The sequence below is a fragment of the Ovis canadensis genome, chromosome 20 (genome assembly GCF_042477335.2).
Source record: "Ovis canadensis isolate MfBH-ARS-UI-01 breed Bighorn chromosome 20, ARS-UI_OviCan_v2, whole genome shotgun sequence".
In the NCBI taxonomy this organism is placed as follows: Eukaryota; Metazoa; Chordata; class Mammalia; order Artiodactyla; family Bovidae; genus Ovis; species Ovis canadensis.
The window spans coordinates 43120864-43146397 of NC_091264.1; the positions used below are offsets into that span (position 1 = coordinate 43120864).

The following is a 25534-nucleotide window of genomic DNA, read 5'->3' on the forward strand; positions in this document are numbered from 1 at the left end:
ACATTCCAACCCCTTGGGCAGCCGACGGCAGGCCGGTTGGAGCATCACTGGTGAAGTTGCTTGTGCCCTGATCCACCGCCCCCGCCCCAGGTACAACACCCTTATCTGGATCCCCACACTCCCCTGGGTTGGCTGATACCTTCAATCTCCCTGGAGACAGCTGGTCATACTGCAGGGAGGCTGGGTGGCATCACTGCTCTGTGACCCAGTCTCCCTCCTGCTCCCAAAAGAAGAACAGTCTCTTCCACCCATGGGTGGTTAAGATACTTTCCTTCTACCGCGAGGGTCTCTGGATGGACGGGACGAAGCAGCAACCTGCTGGTCATGGGCACCAGCTGAGACAGTAACTGAGGTCATCTCTGGGAGGCTGACACCCCTTCTTCTTCCGCTCCTCTGCTGTTTCTGTCTCTGCCACTGGAGGTGTGTGTCTGCTCCTCTGGGAGGGGGAAAGCAGAGCCCTGGCTGCAGGCATGCCAGTGGGCGCCTTGCTCTTGTGCGCAAGTGCAGGTGTGTATGTGTGTGACCATGAGGCTGGGTATGTAGGGTGCCCCTGTGTCTGGCCGTGTGTGCATGTGGGTGTGTGAGTGTGCGCCGTGCGTCCTCATTGTTCTCCCAGCCCTGCCCCAGAGCCGAGCAGAGAAGGTGACCTTGAAGAGGTCACAAGCAGCAGCAGCAGCAGCACCATGGCCTCAGCTGCTTCCGTGACCAGCCTGGCAGATGAGGTCAACTGCCCCGTCTGCCAAGGGACCCTCAGAGAACCGGTCACCATTGACTGTGGCCACAACTTCTGCCGCGTCTGCCTCATCCGCTACCTGGAGATCACCAGCCTGGACCCCGAGGAGCCCCCGACCTGCCCACTGTGCAAGGAGCCTTTCCGTCCAGGGAACTTCCGGCCCAACTGGCAGCTGGCCAACGTGGTGGAGAACATCGAGCGTCTCAAGCTGGTGTCCCAGATGGACTTAGACGAGGAGGACGTCTGCCCAGAGCACGGGGAGAAGGTCTACTTCTTCTGTGAGGACGACGAGATGCAGCTGTGCGTGGTGTGCCGGGAGGCCTGGGAGCACCGCGCCCACACCGTGCGCTTCCTGGAGGATGCAGCGGGGCCCTACCGGGTACGAAGGGGAAACTGAGAGCTTTCTGGGGGTGGGTCTCGGATGCGACTAGACTGAAAGAAGCAGAGCGGAGGGGTGGATGATTTGGGCCACTCTCTATTTTATCATCAGCCAGGCAATAGACCCAGGAATGCAAGATCGTGTGTTTGTGTTTTAAGTATGTCCTATATTGTTTCCTTACGGCCAACACATAATAGTAGCTCAACAAACACACAGTGAGTGAATGAGTCACCAAAACACGAGCATGTGTGTCTGGCCCTGGATCAGTCAGGTGTGTCTGAGGATGCCTGGGTTTGCACTTGAGGAAGTGATTGCATAGTGTGTATTAGTATTAATGTTTGCACGTTTCCCAGTGGATGCAATGTGTTTGGGGGGATCTGACAATTTGAGTGTGTATGTGTAACTGAGTGCTCATGTTTGTGAGTAAATTAGTGTTTACATATATGCAGGTTGGGTAGATACATATAGTGTGTAATTTTCTCTGTCATTAAATGAGTGTATGCTGGTTTTAGTTGTTTATGCATCTTGTTTTATTACAAGTAGGTGTCTGTGTATATGTGTCAGCTAGTTAATTAGCATGTATTGGTAAGAGTTCTAAATATATTTTGCAGTGTACTTTTATGGGCATTAATATGTGTATAACTGTTTGCAACTCTTCTCTAGAGCAAGAAATTTTTTGTATGTTTGTTTTGGGAGGGTGTTTTGGCCACATCGTGTGGCCTGTGGGATCTTATTAATAGTTCACCAACCAGGGATCGAACCTGTGCCCGCTGCAGTGGAAGCACAGTCTTAACCACTGGACCACCAGCAAAGTCTGCAAGAGCAAGCAATTTTTAAAATAAGTCATTGATTTTTTTTTTTTTTTTTGCATTATCCATGTTTCTTGTTCCCTCCAGATCATACTCAGAAAGTTGATTCCATTCATAACAGAGGTTGTTTGGAGGTGCTCCTTTTGGGAGATGTGAGAAAGTTAGGATAATTTCAAAGAAGGGCATATCAAATTCAGGACAGACCCTAGATACCATTTCTAAAGGCAAAAGAAATTAGAGTCTGTTTAGCCTAATGACAGGGCTTCCCCGGGGGTTCAGCAGTAAACAATCTGCCTGAATGCAAGAGACACAGGAGATGAAGGTTCGATCCCAGAGTTGGGAAGATCCCCTGGAGGAGGGCATGGCAACCTACTCCAGTATTCTTGCCTGGAGAATCCCATGTACTGAGGACCCTGGAGGGCTACAGTCCATAAATTTGCAGAGTCAGACAAGACTGAAGCGACTGAGCACATTTACACAACCTGATAGCAGGAAGGCTCAGGTGGGAACATGGAATCATAGCCTATCATGGTGCAGGTTAAAGGGGGAAAGCCCTGATCAAAATTCTTGGAGGGACAAACAAGAGGAAAAAGACCCAAAGAGAGTCAGCTGTTGAGGACAATAACAACCCAGGCTTTGTCAGCTGAGGCCCAACTCCTTCCATTGGGTCACTCTATTCCAGGAGACAGAGATGACACTTCTTCACAAATCATTGTTTCCATCTTAAATATTTTTTAAAAATTAATTGAAGTATAGTTGATTTACAGCTTTGTATTAGTTTCTAGTGTACAGCAAAGTGGTTCATAAATATTTTCAGGCTCTTTTCCATTATAATTTATTTCAAGGTATTGAATTTAGTTCCCTGTGCTGTACGGTAGGTCCTTGTTGTTTATCTGTTTTACATATGGTAGCTTGTATCTGCTAATCCCAAACTTCTCATTTATCCCTCCCCCACCTCCATCTTAGATATTTTATGCCCCTTCTTTCCAGGAACAAATACAGAAGTGTCTTGAATGTCTAAGAAAAGAGAGAGAGGAGATTCAAGAAATCCAGTCAAGGGAAAATCGAAGGATACAAGTCCTCCTGGTAGGTCATCATCCCTTCCTTAGCCCTCTTGCTTTCCTCTGGCTCCAGTGCCTATCTGAAATAAGGAAACATCACATAAAGGGGCTTTGAAGTCCTTCTGAGTTTGAATCCTGAAACAAATTAGCTCTATGACCTCAAACAGCTCTCTATGCTCTGTTTATTTTCCTGTGAAGTGAAGATTAAAAATCGTCACTATCTCACTGAATTGCTGTAACGACTGTCCCTTAGTGACACGCACGTTGTTACACTTGGTAAACGGCAGGAAGTAAGGTTTCCTCACCCCCTCCTTACATCTCCTCCCGGAAATGGCAGGCCAGGTGGAAAGGAAACCACGCCGTGGTTCCAAGTCTGTCCAGGGACCTGGAGACTAGGGGACTCTGACTTTACCACCAAACCTTGGAAGATATGGATCTGGGCCAGGAGGGAGATGGGAGTGAATTAAGGAAAAAGAAGGAAAAGGAAGGGGAAGAAGAGGAGGAATAACTTCCTGGCTTCTTTCTTCTCCTGCCCTCTCAGACTCAGGTGGCCACCAAGAAACAAAAGGTGATTTCTGAGTTTGCACATCTGAGCCAGTTCCTGGAAGAGCAACAGAACATCCTATTAGCCCAGCTGGAGAAGCTGGATGAGGACATCCTGAAGCATCGGGATGAATTTGATGTCCTGGTCACTGGGGAGATCGGCCGGTTCAACACCCTCATTGAGGAACTGGAGGAGAAGAAGGAGAGACCGGCGAGGGAGCTCCTGACGGTGAGAGCTGAGCGCCCCCCCCCCCCGTGCTCGCCTAGGCTTTGCGGCATCTTTACCATCTGAGCCATCTCTTCTTCACTCACAGATCTTTGTACCCCAAGTGCAAGATGGGTCACAGGACCACAAGTTCTGCATTCTAAGAGTCCTTGCTTCCCCCAGAGCTCCCGGGTCACTTTGCGCAGATTGTGGTCTCTTCATCCCACCATCCATTCAGATAGGGAAGATGCTTTATTTATCTCCCAAATACTTTATTTATTTGTGAGGATCCCACAGTAAAATGCAAGTGAAAGTAGCACTTTGCAAAGCATCAAGCACTATGCAAACAAATGTCAGGTGCTGTTTTCAAGGCAAACCACTCTCTGTGCCACACCCCCCAGTCAGGAAGTTCTTTCTAGTCTATGTCACTTTGTCTTGCTGGAGGAGAGATACTGGGGTCCCAATACAGCATCACAAAGGCAGCATGACTTAGGGGGACACACTTGGGACTGAGAAGCAGGTGACCTTGGGATGGGACTTGTCTTTGCCTCTGAGGGCCAGGTCACTTCACTGTCTACATCTTATAAAATAAAGCAGTTGGGCTCCAAGATCCCTGAAGCCTCATAAACCCTAAAATGCTGTGAGTCCATGGATCTGGTGTCCTTTTCTATCTAGGGCTGAGATTACAGTATTTTTGTCTTTTCTTGTGGGAAGGAGAAGTGGAAACCAATCTCTGCTTTCTCTCTTTCTCCTAGGATATCAGAAGCACTCTAATAAGGTAAGTTTGTCTCTTCTTTCCCCACATACATAAACAGACAGGCACCACATGCCTGGTTATTGCCAAACAAACATACGTTTTCACTTTACAGATAAAACTCACATGTAAACTTTCACATCCTCAATTGCATTTCCACGTATTACCATAGGTACACACCCAGCATGGCATTACCCGAAAGTGGGCAGTGAGGAGAGGAAGGGGGTCCATCCTAGAGGAATGATGTCTGCCCATGCGGACTGGCACCTCCAAGCTCAGTTAGAAGATGACCAACTGAGTCTGGGGGCAGTGCTAAGGAGGATAAATCCCAGACCCCACCATTTCTGTGCCCCTAGATGTGAAACCAGAAGGTGCAGGAAACCAGTGGCTATATCTCCGGAGCTGGGCCAGAGGATTCGGGACTTCCCCCAGCAAGCCTTCCCACTGCGGAGGGAGATGAAGATGTTTCTGGGTAAGAGGACCCCATGGAGCACAGGTGGCCATGAAGCCTGGGCTTACGAGTGGCCTCCATGCCTGCTTCCCTATGCTTGTGTGACCTTTGACAAGGCTCAAGCCTTTCCAGTGCCTTGTTTTCCTTATTTGCCGATCTTTATAAAATCTGCTTTCAGAATAATGTGACAACGAAGTGAGATAATAAAGCTGAAGCTTTCCACAAAATTTTAACTATTTGGAAAAATAATGAAACCAATCTAATCACTTGTCATGAAGTGACATGTAAGATAATGATTAACAAAAATTGGTCACTGTCAATAATTTTAAAAAGCCACAGGGGCATTTGTAATATATGATGAGCTTTTTTATGATTGTTAATTAATAGCCACTGAGAGTATTTTTCTGTGCCCTGTCTTAGCTGACTTTCCTTCCTCCTTTCCCTGGCTTTCCCCCATCCTCCACCCCATTAGCCTGGTCCTCAGAGTTGAACTGCCCATGTGGGGACCATGATCCCTTTTCCGGGACAGGGAGTGGTGATAGGTGAGGGACTGGAGGGTTTGAAATGAGAGTCAGAAATGTGGCTTGCTGCCAGCACCTCCCCCTCATCCCACATGACATCATGAATGATACCACCTAGTTCTATATGACCTGCCTACAAAAAAAAGTCACCTTAGCAGAGTTTTCCCCTAAGTCCACTTCCTGCCAGTAAGTGGCCTAGCAGAGAAGGAAGTTTTACTCTCGTCAAAGGCTGACCTTTGACTCTCCCCTAAATTATTTCCAAGCAGAATGAGAAACAAATTAACCCACTTATTTGTTCATTAAGTAGATGTTTCTTGAGCATTTACTATGTCCTGGGCTCTGTGTGAGGCATTGTTGGTAAACATGGTCTCTGCCTACTCAGAGCTAGACAGTGAGGCTCAAAATGAAGTCCCAGCCTGCATCAGCATGCCCTGGGAACTTGCCAGAAAAGCAAATCTCGGCCCCACCCTGGGCCACTTGAATCAAAAACAAGTGGTCCGGGGGCTCTGATGCAAGTTCAAGTTCAGAACCACTGGTCTAGAAGGTTCCACCTGCCATTCTTCTCTTTGTCCCTTTCCTTTCTGGGGCCTCAGTTTCCTCATCAGTGAATGTTCTGTGGTTTTGTGAGACTAATGAAATAGCATCTTGTTTTACTTCCTCTTTACAGAAAAACTCAGCTTTGAGTTGGATTATGAGCCAGGTGAGTTGCCTCTGTCAGTATGGGAGGGAGTGAGAAATCTAAAGTTGAAAAGGACAGATAATTTTGCCGGGTTCCACACTGGAAAATGTACTAGTCAAATACATATATATCATATATATAAAAATACATGTACATACACACATAATGTCACACATGGCAGTGATACATGTCACTGCCTTCATAAGGACTGTAGGAGAGACGCACACACTCATACCACGTACCTGACAGAAGTTCAGGTTCTGATCTGCACTTGACGAGATAGAAAGATTAAATCAGCCTGGGCCAAGGTCTATCGGGAAGGGCTTCCTGGGTGAGGGGAACTTTGATCTGGATTTAGAATAACATTTTTAGAATTGTCAGGACCCCCCACTCTCTCCCAGGTATTGTTTCATGGATGATAGGAGTGTAACCTGTGGGCAGGAAAGGAATAAAGACTGGACCCCTCTCAAGGCCATTGTTCCTAGTCTATCAGCCAAAGACACTGGGATGTCATGGGGTTCTTGGAAGCGGCTCTAATTCATGGACATATCAGAATTCACGTATTTGTCTCAACTTATGGATACTAAAGGTAACACTATGCATAGTTTTGATGTCAAAAAGTGGCCCTCAGACGGCCTGATTGTAGATTCCTGAGGCAGAATGAATACCCCGTGGGTGAGTCAGGGAGCCTGACAGGAGCGAAGAAGACTGGGCATATGAGTCACATGCACCCAGGGAGTGATCATGAAGTTTGGACTGGGGGTGGGGGGAGGTCCCCGCCCTCTGAGGTACAGGAGGGATAGAACGTGATGTGTCAGCAGAGGAAATGAGAGCAGGCACACACAGCTCTGGGCGTCAGCCAGTTTGCAGGCGGCAGAAGTGCTTTTCAGGGGACTGCAGAGAACCAGATGAGAGCCCACGTGTCCAAACACGCTAACCAACTAACTAATGCTGTGACCAACACAGACAGCCTATTAAAAAGCAGAGACATTACTTTACCAACAAAGGTCTGTCTAGTCAAAGCTATGGTTTTTCCAGTAGTCATGGATGGGTGTGAGAGTTTGACTATAAAGAAAGCTGAGCACCGAAGAATTGATGCTTTTGAACTGTGATGTTGGAGAAGACTTTTGAGAGTCCCTTGGACTGTAAGGAGATCCAACCAGTCAATCCTAAAGGAAATCAGTCCTGAATATTCATTGGAAGGACTGATGCTGAAGCTGGAACTCCAATACTTTGGCCATCTGATGAAAAGAACTGACTCATTGGAAAAGTCAGCATCAGCACTGCCCTGATGCTGGGCAAGATTGAGGGCAGGAGGAGAAGAGGACGACAGAGGATGAGATGGTTGGATGGCATCACTGATGCGATGGACATGAGTTTGAGTTGGCTCCGGAAGTTGGCGATGGACAGGGAAGCCTGGCATGCTGCACTCCATGGGGTCGCAGAAAAGAGTCGGACACGACTGAGTGACTGAACTGGACACATCCTCTGAAGCAGGCGTTAACAGGTTCAGGAATCATTTATGGATGGTGCTAAAATGCAGATTCTGTCTCAGGTGGTCTGGTGTGGAGCTTGAGTGTCACTAACAAGTTCCCAGGAGATTCCCATGCTTCCTGTGTTTGTAGGCATTCTACACATTGTTGGGAGTAATGCTAACGTGAATGCCAAGGGGAGTGTTTAGGCCTTTCTTGAAGGTGATAGCGTGTCTGCTGACATCTGCACCCCTTTTGTTTTCCCCACAGCGCACATCTCTCTAGACCCCCGGACTTCCCACCCCAAGCTCCTGCTGTCCGAGGACTACCAGCAGGCTCGTTTCTCCTACAAGTGGCAGAAGTCACCGGACAACCCCCAGCGTTTTGACCGGGCCACCTGTGTCCTGGCCCATGGTGGCTTCACAGGGGGGAGACACACGTGGGTGGTGAGTGTGGACTTGGCTCACGGGGGCAGCTGCACCCTGGGCGTGGTCAGTAAGGACATCCGCCGGAAGGGGGAGCTTCGGCTGAGGCCGGAGGAGGGGGTGTGGGCGGTGAGGCTGGCTTGGGGCTTCGTCTCAGCCCTGAGCTCCTTCCCCACTCGACTGACCCTGGAGGAGCAGCCCCAGCAGGTGCGGGTGTCCATCGACTACGAGGTGGGCTGGGTGACCTTTGCCAACGCTGTCACCCAGGAACCCATTTACACCTTCACTGCGTCCTTCACCCAGAAGGTCTTTCCCTTCTTTGGGCTCTGGGGCCGAGGGTCCAAGTTCTCCTTGAGCTCCCAAGAGGGTGCAGCTACCATGTCCTAAGCACAGGGCTCAAAGAGAGGACCTATTGACTTGACCCTGGCTGGGTCACCTGAGATTTGAAATGACTGCTTTCGATGATGTGATAAGAGTCGGGACTTTGCAGAGGGACAAGGTGAGATGAACTTCAGTCTGCTGATCAAGCCTTTTCCTCAATGCGGGGTGGATGGGACTCAGACTACTGCCAGCCCTCCTCACCACCATCCCCACCAGGCACAGAAGTACTGTGTAAGAGGAAGGAATACCGGATTTGAGTGAGGAAGACTTGGGTTCTAGAGCCAGCCTTGTAATGAACTAATTATATGATCTTAAACTAGGCATCTCACTCTCTTCATCTTGTTTTCTCCCCTAAAATATTAGAGTTCATCTACTCATATCCTTAGGAAATATTTGTTGTGTGCTAATTATGAGCCAAGCAGTATGGTAGCCGCTGGTGACATGAAAGGGAAAAGAAAAAAACGAACAAACAATAAAACCCCCACAAAACTTGTCCTGTATCTGAAGGAGGTCATGAGAAGAGACAGAGATCTCAGGAGGAAATGAGAGCAAAGTGTTGTGATAGGAGTCTGATCTGGGCACTAGAACAGCCCAGAGGAGGGGTATAACCCATTAGGAGGCAGGAGGCGAGTCAGGGTTGCTTTCAAGAAAGGGGAGTCTAAAAGATAGGTATAGTGGTCCAGTGGTTAAGACTCCATGCTTCCAATGCAGGGTATGTGGGCTCGGTCCCTGGTCAGCAAACTAAGATCCCACATGCTTCAGAGTGTGGACAAAAATAAAACCAAAAGATGATTATAGTGAATGAGGAAAAAAGGGGAAAAAGCATCTTAGGGAGAAGGGGTGGCAGAGAAGTGGATGGATGATCTGTGACCCATGGGACACTGGGTCATTTGCACTGTCTTTATGAGCTGATTGCTCATGACACCCACCCCTGACACCACTCAGTGCCTTCTTCTGGCTGCAATGAAAATGCAGGGCCTTGGTGGGAAGGGGTCAGGGAAGTTGTGGACATAAGCCACAATCTGAGGTCCACACTCATCCCCTGGAAAATCAGGAAAATCCTCTTCCTGATCTGTTGATCACCATCTGACGTTGAGAAATGAGACGAAAGGAATAAGATGGTGAACAGGAATGAGTCCCAAATAGCTCAGCTGTGGGAGCAGAGATAGCACCATAATAAGCTTTGTACTGGGGAAGGAATCTCAGACAGAGGCAGGTGGTGAATTGCCCAAATGCAGTTACAGAAGGAGACCTGTGACTTGTAGCCCAAAGCACTGGGACTGCTCCAGGGCTGGATAAGAAGTGTCATCTGAGGGACTGGGCAGAAGAAGGGAGAGAATCAGGACTTTGTGAAGATGTGTGGATTTGGGCAGAGACCTTGTAGGGGAGCAGGTTGTATTGGCAGAAGCTGTGGCTGCACATGGTGTGAAGAAGCTGAGTGTTCATGACTCCGGAAGCCACCTTGTCTGGTGCTGGTTCAGGGACAAGAACTAACACGTGGCTGCCTTGAGTTTGTAAGATGATTTCTGTCATTCCAAGGAAGTTTTAATCCTATGTACAATAAAAGCATTGTCTTATATTTTATTTTTAGTTCTTGGTGGTGGTGTCATTTATTCTGCTTAAATATACCCTTCACTTTAATACTGTCTCTGTTGAATCTGCTCAACATAAAGTAAAACATTCTATCATCTCCCCATTGCAGCCTCTGGGAGGAGCAAACCATCCAGGTGCAAACTCTAAGGAGAGATGGGTACAGTGTATTGAGGCCCAGGCTTAGAAGTCACCCTAAAAGTTATGTTATTTACCCTCTTCTTTTTTTCCTCTTTTGGCCAAAAGGCTTATAGGATCTTGGTTCTCCAACCGGGAATTGAAACCAGGCCCACGGCAGTGAAGCTGGCATCCTAAGCACAGGACTGCTGGGGAATTCCCTGTTGTTTATCCTCAGTTTAGTGGTGGTTTAGTCGCTAAGTTATATTCTACTCTTGCAACCCCCTGGGCTGTCGCCTGCCAGGCTCTTCTGTCCCTGGGATTCTCCAAGCAAGATTACTGGGGTGGGTTGCCATTCCTTCTCCAGGGGATCTTCCTGACCCAGGAATCGAACCCAGGTCTCCTGCATTGCAGGCAGTTTCTTTATGGGCTGAGCTATGAGGGAAGCCCTCAGTTTAGCGAGTAGAAAACATGGGGAGATCGGGAGCCAGGAATTGGAAAATGAAGGCACAATTGCTTTTTCTGGGAGTGTTCAGTATTTCAGGTAAAATGTGTAGTCAAAAAAAAAAAAAAGGAAAAGGAAAAGGCACGTGCATGTCCTTATATAATGGTAAAAGTTAAAAATGCTGAGACCTGGTGAATTTGGGGTACTTGCTCAGCCAAAATCATGCACCCAGGATTTTGATCTATGTCAGACCCAAGAGCTCTTAGCCACCAGGCTACCTTGTTCAGAAATGGGTCCACCAGTAGGTGTGAATATTTTATTATTGGACATGCTCCCAACAAGGGACTTGGATTCAGAAATCAATTTAGATTTCTTACACTGAGAAATAAAACTGCTAGTGAGTGAAAATACTCGTGTTGGTCTATCAGCACTTGCAGGGTAATTGAAGTTCATTTGTTTGGAGTGTGGACTCAGTGCTGAGGAAGTGGATCGATCCTAAAACACGGTGACTTCAAGATAAGATAGCTCCATGAGCCTCCATGCTCTGCTTGTCACAGTCTGGTCTCAAGGTTCCCTCCTCCAGGAAGTGCTGGAGTCCAGAGCCCCAAGCTCCCCATCACCCTCTCCAACACCCCCAAAGGACTGTGCACACTTGGTGGGACATCCACATGTTTACATGATTTTTTCACAGCTTACACTGTAACAGCTCTATTAAAAGGAATGACAACTCATTCAAGTTAGTTCAAATAATAGAAAAGTTTATTATAAGATCCGACACGTAAATAAGGAAAATGGGACTTTCCCACCACTAACCAAGCTTCATGGGAAGCTATGGTGAGGGTGCTGGAGGGAACACAAGTAGTTCCCGAAGAAAGAACTAAAGACTTAAAAAATGTTAGTAATAATAACGAACACATAGAGAGCTCACTCTGACCAGTCACTGTAAATAAATATTTTTTAATATATTACTCATTTATTGATCACAACAACCCTATGAGGTAGGTATTATTAATAGTCCCGTTTTAACAAATAGCCCCATTTTATACATCAGACAAGTGAGATGGATTCGGGTTGGGTCACTGTTATTACTCACCCAAAGAAGTGATGCACAAATGATTAATATACAAAGGTACTATTCATTGATCTGTATTCATTATATCATAACTTCCATGACATCTTTTACCTCACAGTTTCTGTGGATCAGAAGTTTGGGTTCTCTGCTTAGGGTCTCATGAGGTTGCAATCAAGGTGTCAACTGGGCTGAGTTCTCCTCTGGAGACTCAACTGGGGAAAAATCCACTTCCAAGTTCATTTAGGCAGTTGGCAGAATTAATTTTCTGGCAGCTGCAAGACTGAGGGCCTCTGCTTCCTGTTGGCTGAAGGCTGGAGGCTGCTCTCAGCTCCTGGAGGCTGCCTGCTGGCCGCAGAGTCACTCACAGCATCAATCCAGCAAGGAGAATCTCAAGAGTGAGAGTGTTAACAAGGAGGCGTCCCATTCGTGTAACGCAGTCCGTGACGTGCCAGCCCATCCCCTTTGCCATATTCCATTGATTAGAAGCAAGTCACAGGTTCTGCTCACACTCAGGGAGAGGGGATCACACAAGGGTATGAACACCATGAAGGGAGAATCGTGAGAGGTCACTGTAGAGTCTGTCCATCACAAAAATAATAAAAGTGCTAGGCGAGTGGTACAGATACCAGGTGCTACAGGAGCTCAGAAGGAATGTTCCTTCCAACAGATGCACGGGCTCCACGTGCAGAGGTGGCCTCACCATTGTGAGCACGTACCATTCAAATGTCCAGATGCTCCCATTTCAACATGTGATGGTGAGAGATGAGTGCTACCATCATTTCACAGGAAAAGGAGGGCTTGGATCCTGACCTCTGCAGTGGGAGCCAAACTACAAGCCTGGTTTAGAAGAGAGGCAGTGACTATTGTCCAGGGGTCTGAGGGTCAGGCATTGGGTCACAGTTCTGGCGACGAGGAATGGAGGTCATGTTCAGGAGATGGCAGGTCTGAGGGGCCACCAGGCAGACCTAATGGGAGGCTGCACAGGTTGGGGGAAGGAGAGCCAGGAGGGTGAGGTGAGTCTGAGATGAGATGGCCCAGGGATGAACAGGTCAGAGCCGCTGAAGATGGCTGGACAAGTGACTCGTTGATTCTTTTCTCTAAGTTGGGATAAATAGCCTCTAATTGCTCTGGAGCACTCCTAGAAACAAAAAATCCTTCAGTATATTCTGTTGACTCTTCCACTGTCCATGTAGCATGAAGATGCAAGTTAAAGGAACAGTGGAACTCCTTGACCTTGAGAAAGCCCCCACACACATCTAGGTTGGTGTGGGTTTGTGTGTGGAAGCACATGTAGGAAGGGAGATGGGACAGCTCATACCTGTTCAGTAGGTCACTGGCATCCTAGGAGAGAGAAAGAGTGAGAGTCACCATTGGTTCTCAGGTTCCTGTTCCCTCCAAGTCCCCTCCCCACCCCAGTAGAGGATGGCACTCGGGACTGCCACCTTGAGGACTGGAGGGGTGCACCCCTTCTGTGTACCCACCCTCTGCTGCAGCAGCATTGGGCAGCCTGGATAGGTCACCACCACGTGTCACAGAGAAGTCTCTTCTTACACCTCCCAGAGGGATACTACAGGTAGGCTGCCCACTATTTGGGGAGAATTCCAGGCTTTGGAAGGCACCCCAGGATATGCACCTTCAGCAGGCTGGTGTCCAGTTTTTTGGCCATCCCCTCCAGATCAGTGACCAGGCTGCTGAGCTGACATAATGCCTCAGAGATGCCACGGATTCTGGACAGCTCTGCTGACACCTCCCCCTGCTGGTCTGGCTGCTGCTGAGCGGAGGCATCCGGCTCTCTTCTGGTTTGGGGTTGCTCCTCCAGCTCAGCCTCCAGCCTATGGGTCCCACGATCTGCCTGAAACTCCAGAAAAGGAATTCTGTAAGATCTGATGTCAGAAGGCTCCGCCTGGCCCTCCGCCTCTGAGCACTGAGTGAGAATGCTGATTTCCCAGTCCTCCCTTCATGACATTGACTCTGCCCGTCATGGGTGTTAAAGAGGCAGCCACGTTCTTCAAAAATGCCAGGACCCCTTCTCCCCACCTAACACCCTTGTGAACATCCACACGTGCATGTTACACACACACACACACACACAGACTCTGCTATATCCTCCCACTGCCTTTTAACCCTCTCGGGTCATAAGGTGAGGGACAGAGAGACAGAAAGGTAGACGGTCAGAGACAGAGAACGAGTCCTATGGTTTTCGGAGTAATTTTCAATTGATAGTCTGCTTGTCTCTGATTCTTACCTTGAACCAGGTGGAGCAGGACTGGCTTTCATTGAACATATAAACCACATGAAGTTCAGAGGGTTTGACTTGCCCCAGGCCACTCAGCCAACAAACCCCAAGATGGAGCCCAGCACCCGTGTTTCCAGCCTCCAGGTGCATCCCCTGCAGCAGGCTTCTCCAGACAGACAGATGGCCAGACTGGAGTCCTTCCTGAGACTCTAAGAAACCCACCTTCATCTCCTGCAGTCTCTCCTCCTCCTGAGTTTTGAGCCTCTGGAGTTCACAGATGTCCTTTCTGAGCTTCCTGACCCTGCGGTTGAGTCGTTCCTAGGGAGACAGACATGCTTGATGATCAGACCACGGGTGAGGGTGATGCCCACTGGGGGGGGGGGGGGGGCGGCGGTGGGTGTCCTGATCCCAGGATGAGGCTAAAGGAAAATTTTGCCTAAAAAGAGGCAGCTTTCTATGTGTCATCCTTGGGGGAAGAAATACAAGAGTTTATTTAATGGATGATGATGGTGAAAAGAGATAGTTGTTTGGTTTTTTTTTTTTTTTTTTTTTAAGCCTTAACTACACAGGAATAACAGACAGTAACAGAACATTTTCTACTCTGAATTCAGGGTGTTTCTCTCCCAACATCTACAAGTTTTGTGTTGATTGTTGGCAACTCTTACTACTTCTCATCAACAAGTGAAGCTAATCTAGCGAGAACCAACCTAGAGAGGTGATGCAAAGCCTCTGGTACCACTCCCCCAACCCTGGCTGGGTTGGACAAGAATCCTCTATTAGAGGTAAACCTGTAGCCCAGGAAGGCATGGGACCTCTCTCTAAATCTTAAATCAGTGTCTGGATGGGTCACTGTGTCCGGGAAACTAAGGATGTAATGAGTGATTTCAGTTTCTAAAAAATTAACTTTCAGGTTTTTGAAAAACTATGTAGGAAGCAAAAATAAACAAAGCTGATACCGATATCAACACAGGCCTTTAATGACTCAAAATGGAAGAAAAGTCCAGGGTGGAGGTGACAGCAAAGATTCTGGAAACAATCTCCTTGTCATCCCTTTTTAGACCAGTGACAAAATGTATTTGCCCTGCTAGATAAAAGGGCATACAAAACTTTAGTAATAAAACAGTATGGTGCTGGGGCAAGAACATTTAGAAAATGAAAGAAGAGAGAGCTCAGGGAGAGACCCATGTTTACAAAAGACTTTAAAAAGAAAAAATACAAAGAAATGAGTCACAGGTATGGAATGTACAGTGTGGAGGATATAGTCAGTAACTGTCATATCTTTGTATAGTGACATACTGTAACTAAACTTGTCCTGGCGATCATTTTGAAATGTATAGAAATGTTGAATCACTATGTTGTATAAGAGGAACTAACATAGTGTTGCAGGTCAATTGTACTTTCAAAACGAACAAACAGAAGAAAGAAATCAGATTTGTGGTTATCAGAGGTAGAGAATAGGAAGAGAGTGAATTGGATAAAGGCAGTCAAAAGGTACAAGCTTCCACTTATAAGATAAATATGTGCTAGAGATGGATGTGCAACATGATAAATATAATCAACACAGCTGTATGTTATATATGAAAGTGGTTAAGAGAGTAAATCCTAAGAGTTCTGATCACAAGAAAGTTTTTTAAAAATTTCTTTAATTTCATATCTATAGGAGATAATGGATGTTCACCAAACTTACTTTAATAATCATTTTGTTATGAATATACATCAAATCAACTGTATACCTTAAACTTTTATACTACTGTTTGTCAATCATATATCAATAAAACGGAAATAAAATAAAAAGTAGTATATAGATCAGTAAGAGAGGAGACAAAATCTGTAGGAGATGGTGTTGAGAAACTGGCTTACAACAACAGAGAAAGCCAAATGCTTATCCAGAACTCTAGATGGATTAAAGACAGCATGAAAGGAAAACTATAAAGTTAATAGAACATAATATTAAAGAATAAATTTGTGGCCTGGGGGTTCGGAAAAATTGTCTTAAATAAAATCCCCGAAGCACAAACCATGAGACAATGATTTAATTTGATGACCTTAAAAATTAAATATTTCTGTTCAATAACAACACTATGGACAAGACTAACAGAGAAATGACAGACTAGGAGATAATATCTGTAGTGTTTAAAACCAACAAGAGACTTCTTATACACAGGACATCAAGGGAAAGCCTAGGGAGTTCCCTGGCAGCCCAGTGGTTGAGATTCAATGCTTTCACTGCCGTGGGTCTGGATTCAGTCCCTGGTTGGTGAACTAAGATCCCATAAGTCGCACAGTGCAGCCATAAATACATAAATAAATAAAAGGAAAGCCTAGAAATAAATAAGAAGACAGGAAATCAAAAGAAAAATTTGGAAAGAATATGAACAGTTAATTTACAGAAGGGATGCCCAAACTCATCAGTGATTAGAGAAATGGAAATTAATACAATGGAATGTTACTTGACCCTCATCAGATTAATAAAAAATTAGACAACCGGATAACACCTGGGTAAGATGGGATGTGTGTGGGTGTAAGGACCACACTGTGGGCTGGTGAGATGCGCACTAGCATAGCATTCTGTTGAGGGTCTTGGCCACCTAGGTGTGCTTTCCTCTATGATCCGGTGGTCCCGTTTCTGGATAAAAATCCCAGAGAAGTCCTCACTCAGGTTCTAAGATAATGTGTCCGCTACAGCACTGTTTATGGTAACAGAGTTGGAATCACGTAGAGTCCATTCCTGGGAAACAGATGAGTAAAATGAGGAAGGTGCCTGCTGTGAAACACTGTGCAGCTATCAGAAACAATGGACCATGTGACCCACAGAACGTGAACTGATCTCAAATTCATGGTAGAACGGAAAGCAAGCAGTAGAGACTTCCCTGGTGGTCCAGTGGTTAAGACTCCACGCTTCCACCACAGAGGGCATGGGTTCAACACCTGCTCAGGAATTAAGATCCCACAAGGGGCCCAGTCGAGGGGGAAAAAATAGAATGAGTCCCATCATGTAATTTTGTTCATTCAATATATAAACACACAATGCAGCAATGTGTGTTTTGCAAACTGCCTACAAATTAAAAGATAACAAACACTAACTAGTTACCATGGAAGAAAGAGGAACAGTGATTAAATTAAACGGAACAAACAAAACAAAAACAGGATCTGTGGACTAAAGATAGAAAGTGAAATTCGCTCAGTTGTGTCCGACTCTTTGTGATCCCATGGACTATACAGTCCATGGAATTCTCCAGGCCAGAATACTGTACAAACCATGGGATTCTCAAAGCCATATTACTGGCTGCTGCTACTGCTGTTGCTGCTGCTAAGTCGCTTCAGTCGTGCCTGACCCTGTGCGACCCCAGAGATGGCAGCCCACCAGGCTCTGCCGTCCCTGGATTTTCCAAGCAAGAACACTGGAGTGGGTTGCCATTTCCTTCTCCAATGCATGAAAGTGAAAAGTGAAAGAAGTCGCTTAGTCGTGTCCGACTCTTTGCAACCCCATGGACTGCAGCCTACCAGGCTCCTCCATCCATGGGATTTTCCAGGCAAGAGTACTGGAGTGGGGTGCCGTTGCCTTCTCTGGAGTGGGTAGCTATTCCCTTCTCCAGGAGATCTTCCCAACCCAGGCATCGAACCCACTGGGGGTGGATCCTTTACCAACTGAGCCACAAGGGAAGCCCAGACTAAAGATAAGAGTGTGCTATTAACTGAAGAGTGTGTGTTTCACTAAGTAAATCCGTCTCAATTTAGGTCAAAAAAAAAAAAAAATGGGGGAGGGGGATTTTGTTGTTGGATGTTCATGAGGGATATTTCTTTCTTTTTTCCCCCTGTTATTTTGCTTCACTTCCTCTTTGGAAAAGAAGTGTCCTGCATCACTGGAGATGTACACGTAGAGGCTGGGGTTGGACAAGATGACTTTGAAAGTTCTTTCTGGCCCTGAGATTCAGAAGATAGAACCAAAGTCAAAGGGCTATGGGTGAGACATCAGCAAGGACATTCAAGCAAAGAAAGAGTAAGCAGAAGAGACAGTGATGTCACTAAGAATTTATTAAACATTTGTCACGTCACTGGGTGTTACCTGCATGCATTTCCCAACAGAGAAGGAATAAAACAGAAGGAAGGGCATGTGAATTTCACTCAGGGGCCTCGCTGGTGAGGGTGGAGGCTCAGGTGGGCTGGGGAATTGTGTAAGCATGAAAGTTCAGGTCTCACAAAGTTGAAACAAGCAAATAACCTTCACCTTGTTACCCCTTCCATGTACTCTCTCTGGTGTCACAACTACATTTCTTGAAGGAGTAGGCGGTTTTCACTGTCTTCACATCCTCGAGCCCTTTTGCTCCCCAGCATCTATCTTTGCTTCTTATCACTCTTTGGAAACTGCTCTCTCCAAGGTCACCAGTGAACTCCAGGAAAGAAGCTTCGGAGGTGCCTTCTTCTCAGGCTCCTCTTCTTTGCTGTGATTCTCCCGACCCCCCTCTACCCACCTCCCACACCCTGTCCTTCCTTGACCTTTGCGAGGTTGTTTCTTTTGCTGAACTACGTCCTTAATTTCAGGCTTCAGATTTTATCATAATTTCCTGAAAGATGTTTGTCTTAACAGTCAATCCTATTTCTAGCTGAGACCTAAGTATCTCCCACTGCCCTGCTGGCAGTTCAAACTCAGTCTGGAGTAATCAAACTCATTCTGGAGTAATCAAACTTATCTTCTTCTTCCCCACCCTTTTTCGCAATCCACTACTCTTGACTGCCATATGTCTGTCCTTGGAGCCACGATTCTGCCTGTCATCCAACCTGAATTCTCAGTCATGTTTTGTCTTTTACCTGTTTTACTCCTGTCTTCACAAGAGTTTCTTATTGTCAAATATAAGCCCCAAATCCTTAACCCAATATTCAAGACCCCACCATAACCCAATTATATTTTCTGTGTTCCCTCTCCCTACTTTCTTCATGTTCTTCACAGGAGCCAAATGGAGTTGCTTGTGGTTTCCCAAACACACCCCATACAGCCACACCTCTCTTTTACTTCCCTCTGCCAGGAATGCTATCTGTTTCTGCCTGTCAAAGTCAGGCCTGTTCCTAAGATCTGGTTCAAAACATCACAGTCCTGTCTTCTGGAGTAGCTTAAAATTTAATGAAGAGTTTATAGTCAACTATGAACATTGTGTAAATAAAAAAGGAAACAAAGATAACAGCAATAAAGATAAATGCATGAAATAATCGAAGATAATTCAGATCTATCATTTACAGTATTCAAAATGAATAAGGTAAAGTCCTTTTTAAAAAAAATATTTATTCATCCAGTTTTGCATTAAGATAGTATTTAGTTCGTGCATATTTTGTGAATAAGGTACTCATTAGAATTAAAAAGCAAAATTTTACAAACTTTTGTCTTGCTAAAATATTCCTCAGGGAGTTTGAGGAAAAAAAGACAAATTGAAAGATAAGCAATGGCTCAAGATCTGTTTTGAATTCATAAATGCTTTTTTAAAGTCTGTGATCCTAAAATGTGATTTCACAATAAAAAAATTTTGACCAAAAAGAGTAGTAAGCACTGATGAAACATGAGAACCTAGCAACATTGAAAATCCTCTCAAATGACTTACTAATAATACGCATCAAACAAAAAGTGGTTAGAAGGCAAAAAGTTACGTTTCCCTATACAGTCACCAAGAAAACAAAAAGACCAATTTTCAAAAAACATGCTCCTTACAGAACAAGTCCCAGAATATAGATTATAGTATAATCTATTATATTTTATGAGGAAAAATGGTGTTGATGACTAAACCCGACAATGTCCACATGATCACACATATGGAAAATGTCAGGAAATTAAGTTAAAGGATATAGGAATTCAGCAAAGACTCTCATTTGGATCTACAATGTACCAATTGCCCCCCAAAATTACTCTTATAAAATATATAGCTACCCTCAATATGAGATTTAAATTAAGAAATGTAACATCTGATTCAGTGACATAAAGGAAAACACTGGTGATATTAATATATCCCGCTATTGGTCAAGACTGTGTAGGTCCATAAAAGTAATAATTCTTAATGTAGGCAAAAAGTTTAGTGTGATACCAATGAAAATTTCAGGGAATTCTCCATCATGCTTAGAAACATTGCATAAGAAAATCCTTCTGAAAAGACAGTCAGCAAGAACATCAAGGACAAAAATTAATATTTGGTGAAATGCTACTACATTTAGAAATAAACCAAAAAGCAGTAAGTATCAAAACTGCATAATAACTTTTGAACAGAAAACACTAAATCCCTAGTTTCAAAAATCAAGTTAGTGCTCCATGCCACATTCCAGTCCCACTCGGTTTCACTCATAGGCAGGTTCACTTTTCCAAACTCGACCTACCACAGCTTCACTCTTTTCAAACCTTCCACATCCCCGCCTCTAACTACACAGCTGGTGTTCTTTCTCACATATTCAGTTCAGTTCATTTCAGTGGCTCAAATCACAACACGTGAGCACCTCCCAAATTGCAAGACTCCCTCCTCTTGCAGATGCTTTCTTTCATTCCCCACTGTCTCAGTGGACAGAGTGTGCCTCCTCCCAGCCCAGCATTCACTTCTTTGCCCTCGTGCATCTAACTAGATGGCTCAGCATCATTCAATGTACTCTGCAGTCACTTCTTTCTTAGCGTCTGGAACACCACTTCCCTAGCTTTTCTCAAGCCTTGCTAGTGGCTCAGTCCAAGCCTCCCTTACTGGGTTTCCCTCCATCTTACGTCTAAGTGATGGCCTTTCTCAGGACCTTGCCCTGGAAACTCTTTTCTCCCTAGACTCTCTCCTGGGGATATTGCAGCAATTCCCTTAGTTTTAAATATTATCTTTTAAAATTTATTTTATTTACTTTCATTTATTTTTTTGACTGCTCTGCATGACTTGTGGGATTTTAGTTCCCTGACCAGGGAGGGTTAGGATGGAGTCCTAACCACTGCACCGCCAGGGAAGTCCCTTAAATAATATCTTTATTTTGATGACACCCTGTCCTAGGTTCTGGGAATACTACCCCAGACTCTCTTTGGAGATTCAGATTTCTTAGCCAGCTGCATATCTAAGATCCTGCTTTGATGTGTCTCAACTTGGGCTCGACTTGTCTTAAATGAAACTTGATGATTCGTTCAAACCTGTTCTCCTCAGTCCTTATCTTTCCATCATCCATCTAGTTTCTCACACTAGAAACTCATGAAGTCATCTTTTGATTCCCTTCATTCCCTCACCCCACTTCTAATCTGTCAGTAGGTGCTGTCAATTCACACTCTAATTATAAACTCTTCAAGTACAACAAGACATTTCCAGATTTGGGGCTCCCAAATCTGTATTTCCTTCTGCCCAGTCTTTCCACTGGCCACCTTCTCTTTTCCCTGGTCTCAGCACCAGTGCCACCTCCTCCGTGAGGCCCTCACTGACCACATGGGTCACCCATTACTCTCCATCTTTGATTCCTGTTTGTTTTCTTCCTAGATCACACAAGACTTGTCATTTGATTTCTTGCCTGTCTTTCTTTGGAAAATCCCTGGCAGGAGGGGTGGCATCTGACTTGTTCAGCATTGTATTCCTAGCATGCATGGTAGTTACTGATACACTGCAGGAACTTACTCAAGTCTTTCTTAAACAAATATTGTTCTTTATTTACTTCAGGCTCCTTGTCATAATTTAAAGGTAGACTTGAGGACAGAGATTATGAATCATCTTTATAGTTCCAACAATGCCTGGCATGACATCATACGCAAAGCACAGACCTGAATAAATCATTGAGTGAGTGAATAGATTTTCCCATATATTCACTGGCCCATCAGCAGGTAGGAGACCGCCCTCTGCCCTCCTGTGATCCCCCACACTTAGAGGGAATGATGTTAGATCTAGAGAACTTGGCCTCTTTGGTTTTCTGAGTTATTTCTCTCCCTTCCCATAGTCACCCTTGATCTGGACTCCTCACTTTCTCATTGTTTCAAAATGTGTTCAAAAAGTCAAGAATCTAAAAGAAAGCTTTGGAAATTCATCCTTCATGATTGGATAGAAAGACACCATGGTGAAAATATGTCAATTTTCCATCCAATCAAATGGAAACTAAGCTGGGGGCGGGGGGGGAGAGGGGGAAGATTGGTTTGAAAAATGTTAAAGCTAATTGGCAAAATAGGCATATATAAATATCCACAAAAATTCTGAAAAATAAGAATATTCTGACAGTTCTAAGACCTACCTGATACAAAAATACATTGGAAAAGGACAGTTTTAAAAATGGTTTTACACCCAGGCAGAATAGAACAGAATAGAGTTAAGAAAATATGCAAGTCTATATGCACCCATGGCATACTATAAAGTTGGGATTCAAATCAGTGGGGGACTATAGGTTATTCCATAGTAAATGATGACAGGAAAACTGATCATAATTTGGAAGCTATCTTATTCTTTCATCAAAATATATCTTGGCTATTCTAAGTCCTTTAAAATAAATGTTGAAGGTTACTCATTGCAACATTTCTTGCGATCTCAAAACAGTAACCTATAGATAACTCAATACCAGCCAATTTATGGTACATTCATAGAACTGGACATCATGCAGTTGTTGAATTCATAAGATCTAAAGGTACTGATGGGAAAATGAAATTATGTCCAAGATGTATTTTTAGATGATAAAAATGAGTTACAGAAAGATATGTGTAGAGAATCCTTGTATATCTATGTTTTAGACAGTGTGTTCATACACACATTTTTTTGAAAGAATTGTACACAAAAATCTAACAATGGTTACTTCTAGGGGCTGAGAATGGGGGAAAACAGGAAGAAAGATTTTTAGTTATGACTTTATACATTACAGTGTTGTCTGAATGTACCGCTTTGATGATAAAAGTTTTTTTAATAGAATAAAAATAGTTACTATAGGAAGGAAGAAAAAAAAAGACAAAGGAAGAAGGAAAAGAGAGAATCATGTACTAATTTCCAAGTTTCAATGTATTTACAGGATAATTGTTAACATATGTAAATGTGGCGCAGTGGTGAAGAATTCCCCTGCCAAGCAGCAGATGTAAGTTTGACCACTGAGTTGGGAAGATCTCCTGGAAAAGGAAATGGCAACCCACTCCAGTGTTCTTGCCTGGGTAATCCCATGGGCAGGGGAGCCTGGCAGGCTACAGTCCATGGGGTTGCAAAAAAATCGGACCATGACTTAGCAAATAAATATCAACAAAACCTGATTACGTTTCCGGCCAATATCCTAGTACTGTCAATTAAGGGAACCATATAGTCTTAATATTAAAAGGGTTTTGCCTTATTTAGTCCAGCTCCTTCATACTACAGATGAGAAGTGTGAGGAGTTCACTCTTCCTGGGAATCTGATGTCACGTGACAGTGTCTCCTCTCAGACTCCCAGTAATACATTGAAACTCTAACATCAGTAGCAAGATATACACAGGGAAATGAAGACAAAGGTCTAAACAGGATAAAGCAGAAGAAACGAAGACAAGTGTCAGTTATTGAACCTCTAGGACATGCCCGGGATCAAGGACAGGGAGCAGAAAGGAGTAACTCGGGGAGGTGGTGGCAGGGGGATAGCGACAATGACCTTGCGTTACCTTGTAGTGGCTGATGGCATTTTCAATGGTCAGTTCATTGTGAGACTTGTGTTCAGGGCTCACCAGGCATTCCATGCACAGAAGACTTCTGCTCTCCTCACAGAACCAGCACACCTTCTTTTGGTGACTGTCGCAGGTATAGCCGGCCCCCAGGACCCCCTCGGAACAGGGCTTCCGGCAGAGGGGGCAGCTGCGGACTCCGGAGGCCGAGGCCTTCTCCAGGTGCTGGGCCAGGCAGGCCCGGCAGAAGAGGTGGCCGCAGTCGGTGCGCACTGCCCCCTTCAGGCACTCCTGGCAGATGGGGCAGACGCCCTCTTCCCGGCGGTCCTGCCGCAGGGAGCCCATGGCCTCCACCCCACACTGCCAGCGTCCCGTCTGCTAGGGCCTCCTTCCCCACAGGAACTTTGGACGGCCTGCGACCCTTGACAGTCCAGCTAAGGAGGAGGCAGCCCCGGAGACAGGACCCAACTCAGCCCTCCAATTTCAAGCAACCACCTGCTTTTCAGCAACAGAGCGTAGCGTGGACCACGGAAATCACCATCCTGCAACAAGTTCCAGAAATACGTCATCTCTCACGCTCCCCTCTGGTTTCCTAGTCTTTACTAGACATAAAATCACTCTTTTTCATACACCTAGAGGAAGTAGGTGATTCAAAGAGCATGTTTCCTCTCTTCAGAACTTTCTGTGAATATTTTTACAGCTCAAAGAGGCCGGAGTGTCCCTGTCAGAAGCCAGAGCTTCATAAACTTCAAAGTTGAAAGTCTCTGATTTGCCCTCAGTTGAGGGAAGCTGCAGGAGCTGGTCGAGTACCACACTGCAATACCTGAAGACTTGTGGTCTGTCAACCAGCATCTCTTTCAGGGTGATACAAATTCCACAATCAAAGGGACAGAGAAGAAGAAAAGGACAGAGAAAAGTCCAGAGACCTTTTCCCTTCCTTTCAAACCACCTCCAACGACCCAAGGAAGAAAGTACTCTCCCGTCCCTATGTCCCTTAAAACACTGCATTCAACTCTCATCCCCTCATCCCCAAGCCTCTTGTCTAGTCCTCCTCCTGAAAAGCTCCTCTGGTATCCTACCTCAGTTTCTCCCGCGGCGATTTCAGGTCGTGTCTCACGGTCCAGATCTGGAGCGATGGCCAGCAGGCGACTGGCTCTTTTTAAACCGTGCAAATTATATATGCTCACGTGTTAGTAAAAGTGGGGGAGAGGTGATGAGGCCCATCCTCCCACAGCTGCGTGACTGACCGAGGGGTGAGATGGACTTTGGTCGGTGAAAGGTGTGGCTTGTTTGCACACAGGAAGGAGGAAAGTCTTGGTGCCTCGGACGTGAATATGACACGAAGTCAGTCAGGACACAGAATGATCCCAGAGCCCAGCTTAGACACCTCGGGATCCAGGTGCGGTCGGTGTCGGTGACACAGAACCATGGCATCTGCTCATGATACCGGAACGCCAGGCGCCCACCCACTGTCTTCCAGTCAGGCTGGTCTCAGCACCTTGCCCTGGGGGAGCCCATGGGGAATAACACTAATAAGAGTTGCCGGTTGAGGCTTTTTTTTTTTTGCCACCCTGTGAGACTTGTGGGATCTTGGCTCCCCAACCAAGCACTGAACCCGGGTCCTTGGCAGTGAAAGCGTGCAGTCCTAACCACTAGACCTCCAGGGAATTCCTGAGGCTTTGTTAAAAGGTCCAACATTCTTGTTCAAATCTCACTCCATACTATCCTTCCTCAATCCCACTTGGCCACTGTCTGCTGTGGGGTTCCTATTAAAAAGTCACTTTCCCAGGCTTCCTAGGTGGCTCAGTGGTAAAGATCCGCCTGGAATGCAGGAGACATGGGTTCAATCCCCAGTCCAGGAAGATCCCACACGCCATGGAGCAGCTAAGCCCGTGAGCTCCATCTATGAGGCCAGTGCTGCAGAGTCCGGGGAGCTGCAACTAGAAAGCCCATGTGCTACAACTACGGAAGCCTGTGTGTCTAGAGCCCGTGCTGCACAAGGGCAGCCACCACAGTGATAAGCCCTAGCATGGCAGCCGGAAGTGGCCCCACTCACCAACTCTAGTAAAGCCCGCAAAGCAATG

General features: G+C 45.7%; 2 protein-coding genes across 4 annotated transcripts; one reads left to right on the plus strand and one right to left on the minus strand.

The window, feature by feature from the left end:
• TRIM10 (tripartite motif containing 10) lies at nt 1-10003 on the plus strand. Of its 2 annotated transcripts, none has more exons than XM_069564675.1 (8): nt 1-507; nt 617-1112; nt 2912-3007; nt 3524-3754; nt 4486-4508; nt 4841-4956; nt 6124-6156; nt 7878-10003. In XM_069564675.1, the coding sequence occupies exons 2-8, from the start codon at nt 684-686 to the stop codon at nt 8417-8419; spliced, it is 1470 nt and encodes a 489-aa protein (XP_069420776.1). In that variant the 5' UTR covers nt 1-507; nt 617-683; the 3' UTR covers nt 8420-10003. The 2 variants fall into 2 exon arrangements, with proteins under 2 accessions (XP_069420776.1, XP_069420777.1); XM_069564676.1 differs by having other exon boundaries at nt 174-420.
• A 1299-nt stretch (nt 10004-11302) lies between these two features.
• TRIM40 (tripartite motif containing 40) lies at nt 11303-24690 on the minus strand. 2 transcript variants are annotated; one of them, XM_069564698.1, is made up of 6 exons: nt 24530-24690; nt 23451-23992; nt 14096-14191; nt 13271-13489; nt 12956-12978; nt 11303-12775 (listed from the first exon to the last, which is right to left on the minus strand). In XM_069564698.1, exons 2-6 carry the CDS (start codon nt 23793-23795, stop codon nt 12532-12534), a joined length of 927 nt encoding a protein of 308 aa, XP_069420799.1. In that variant the 5' UTR covers nt 23796-23992; nt 24530-24690; the 3' UTR covers nt 11303-12531. The 2 variants fall into 2 exon arrangements, with proteins under 2 accessions (XP_069420799.1, XP_069420798.1); XM_069564697.1 differs by having other exon boundaries at nt 13271-13495.
• Between the last annotated feature and the right edge of the window lie 844 nt (nt 24691-25534).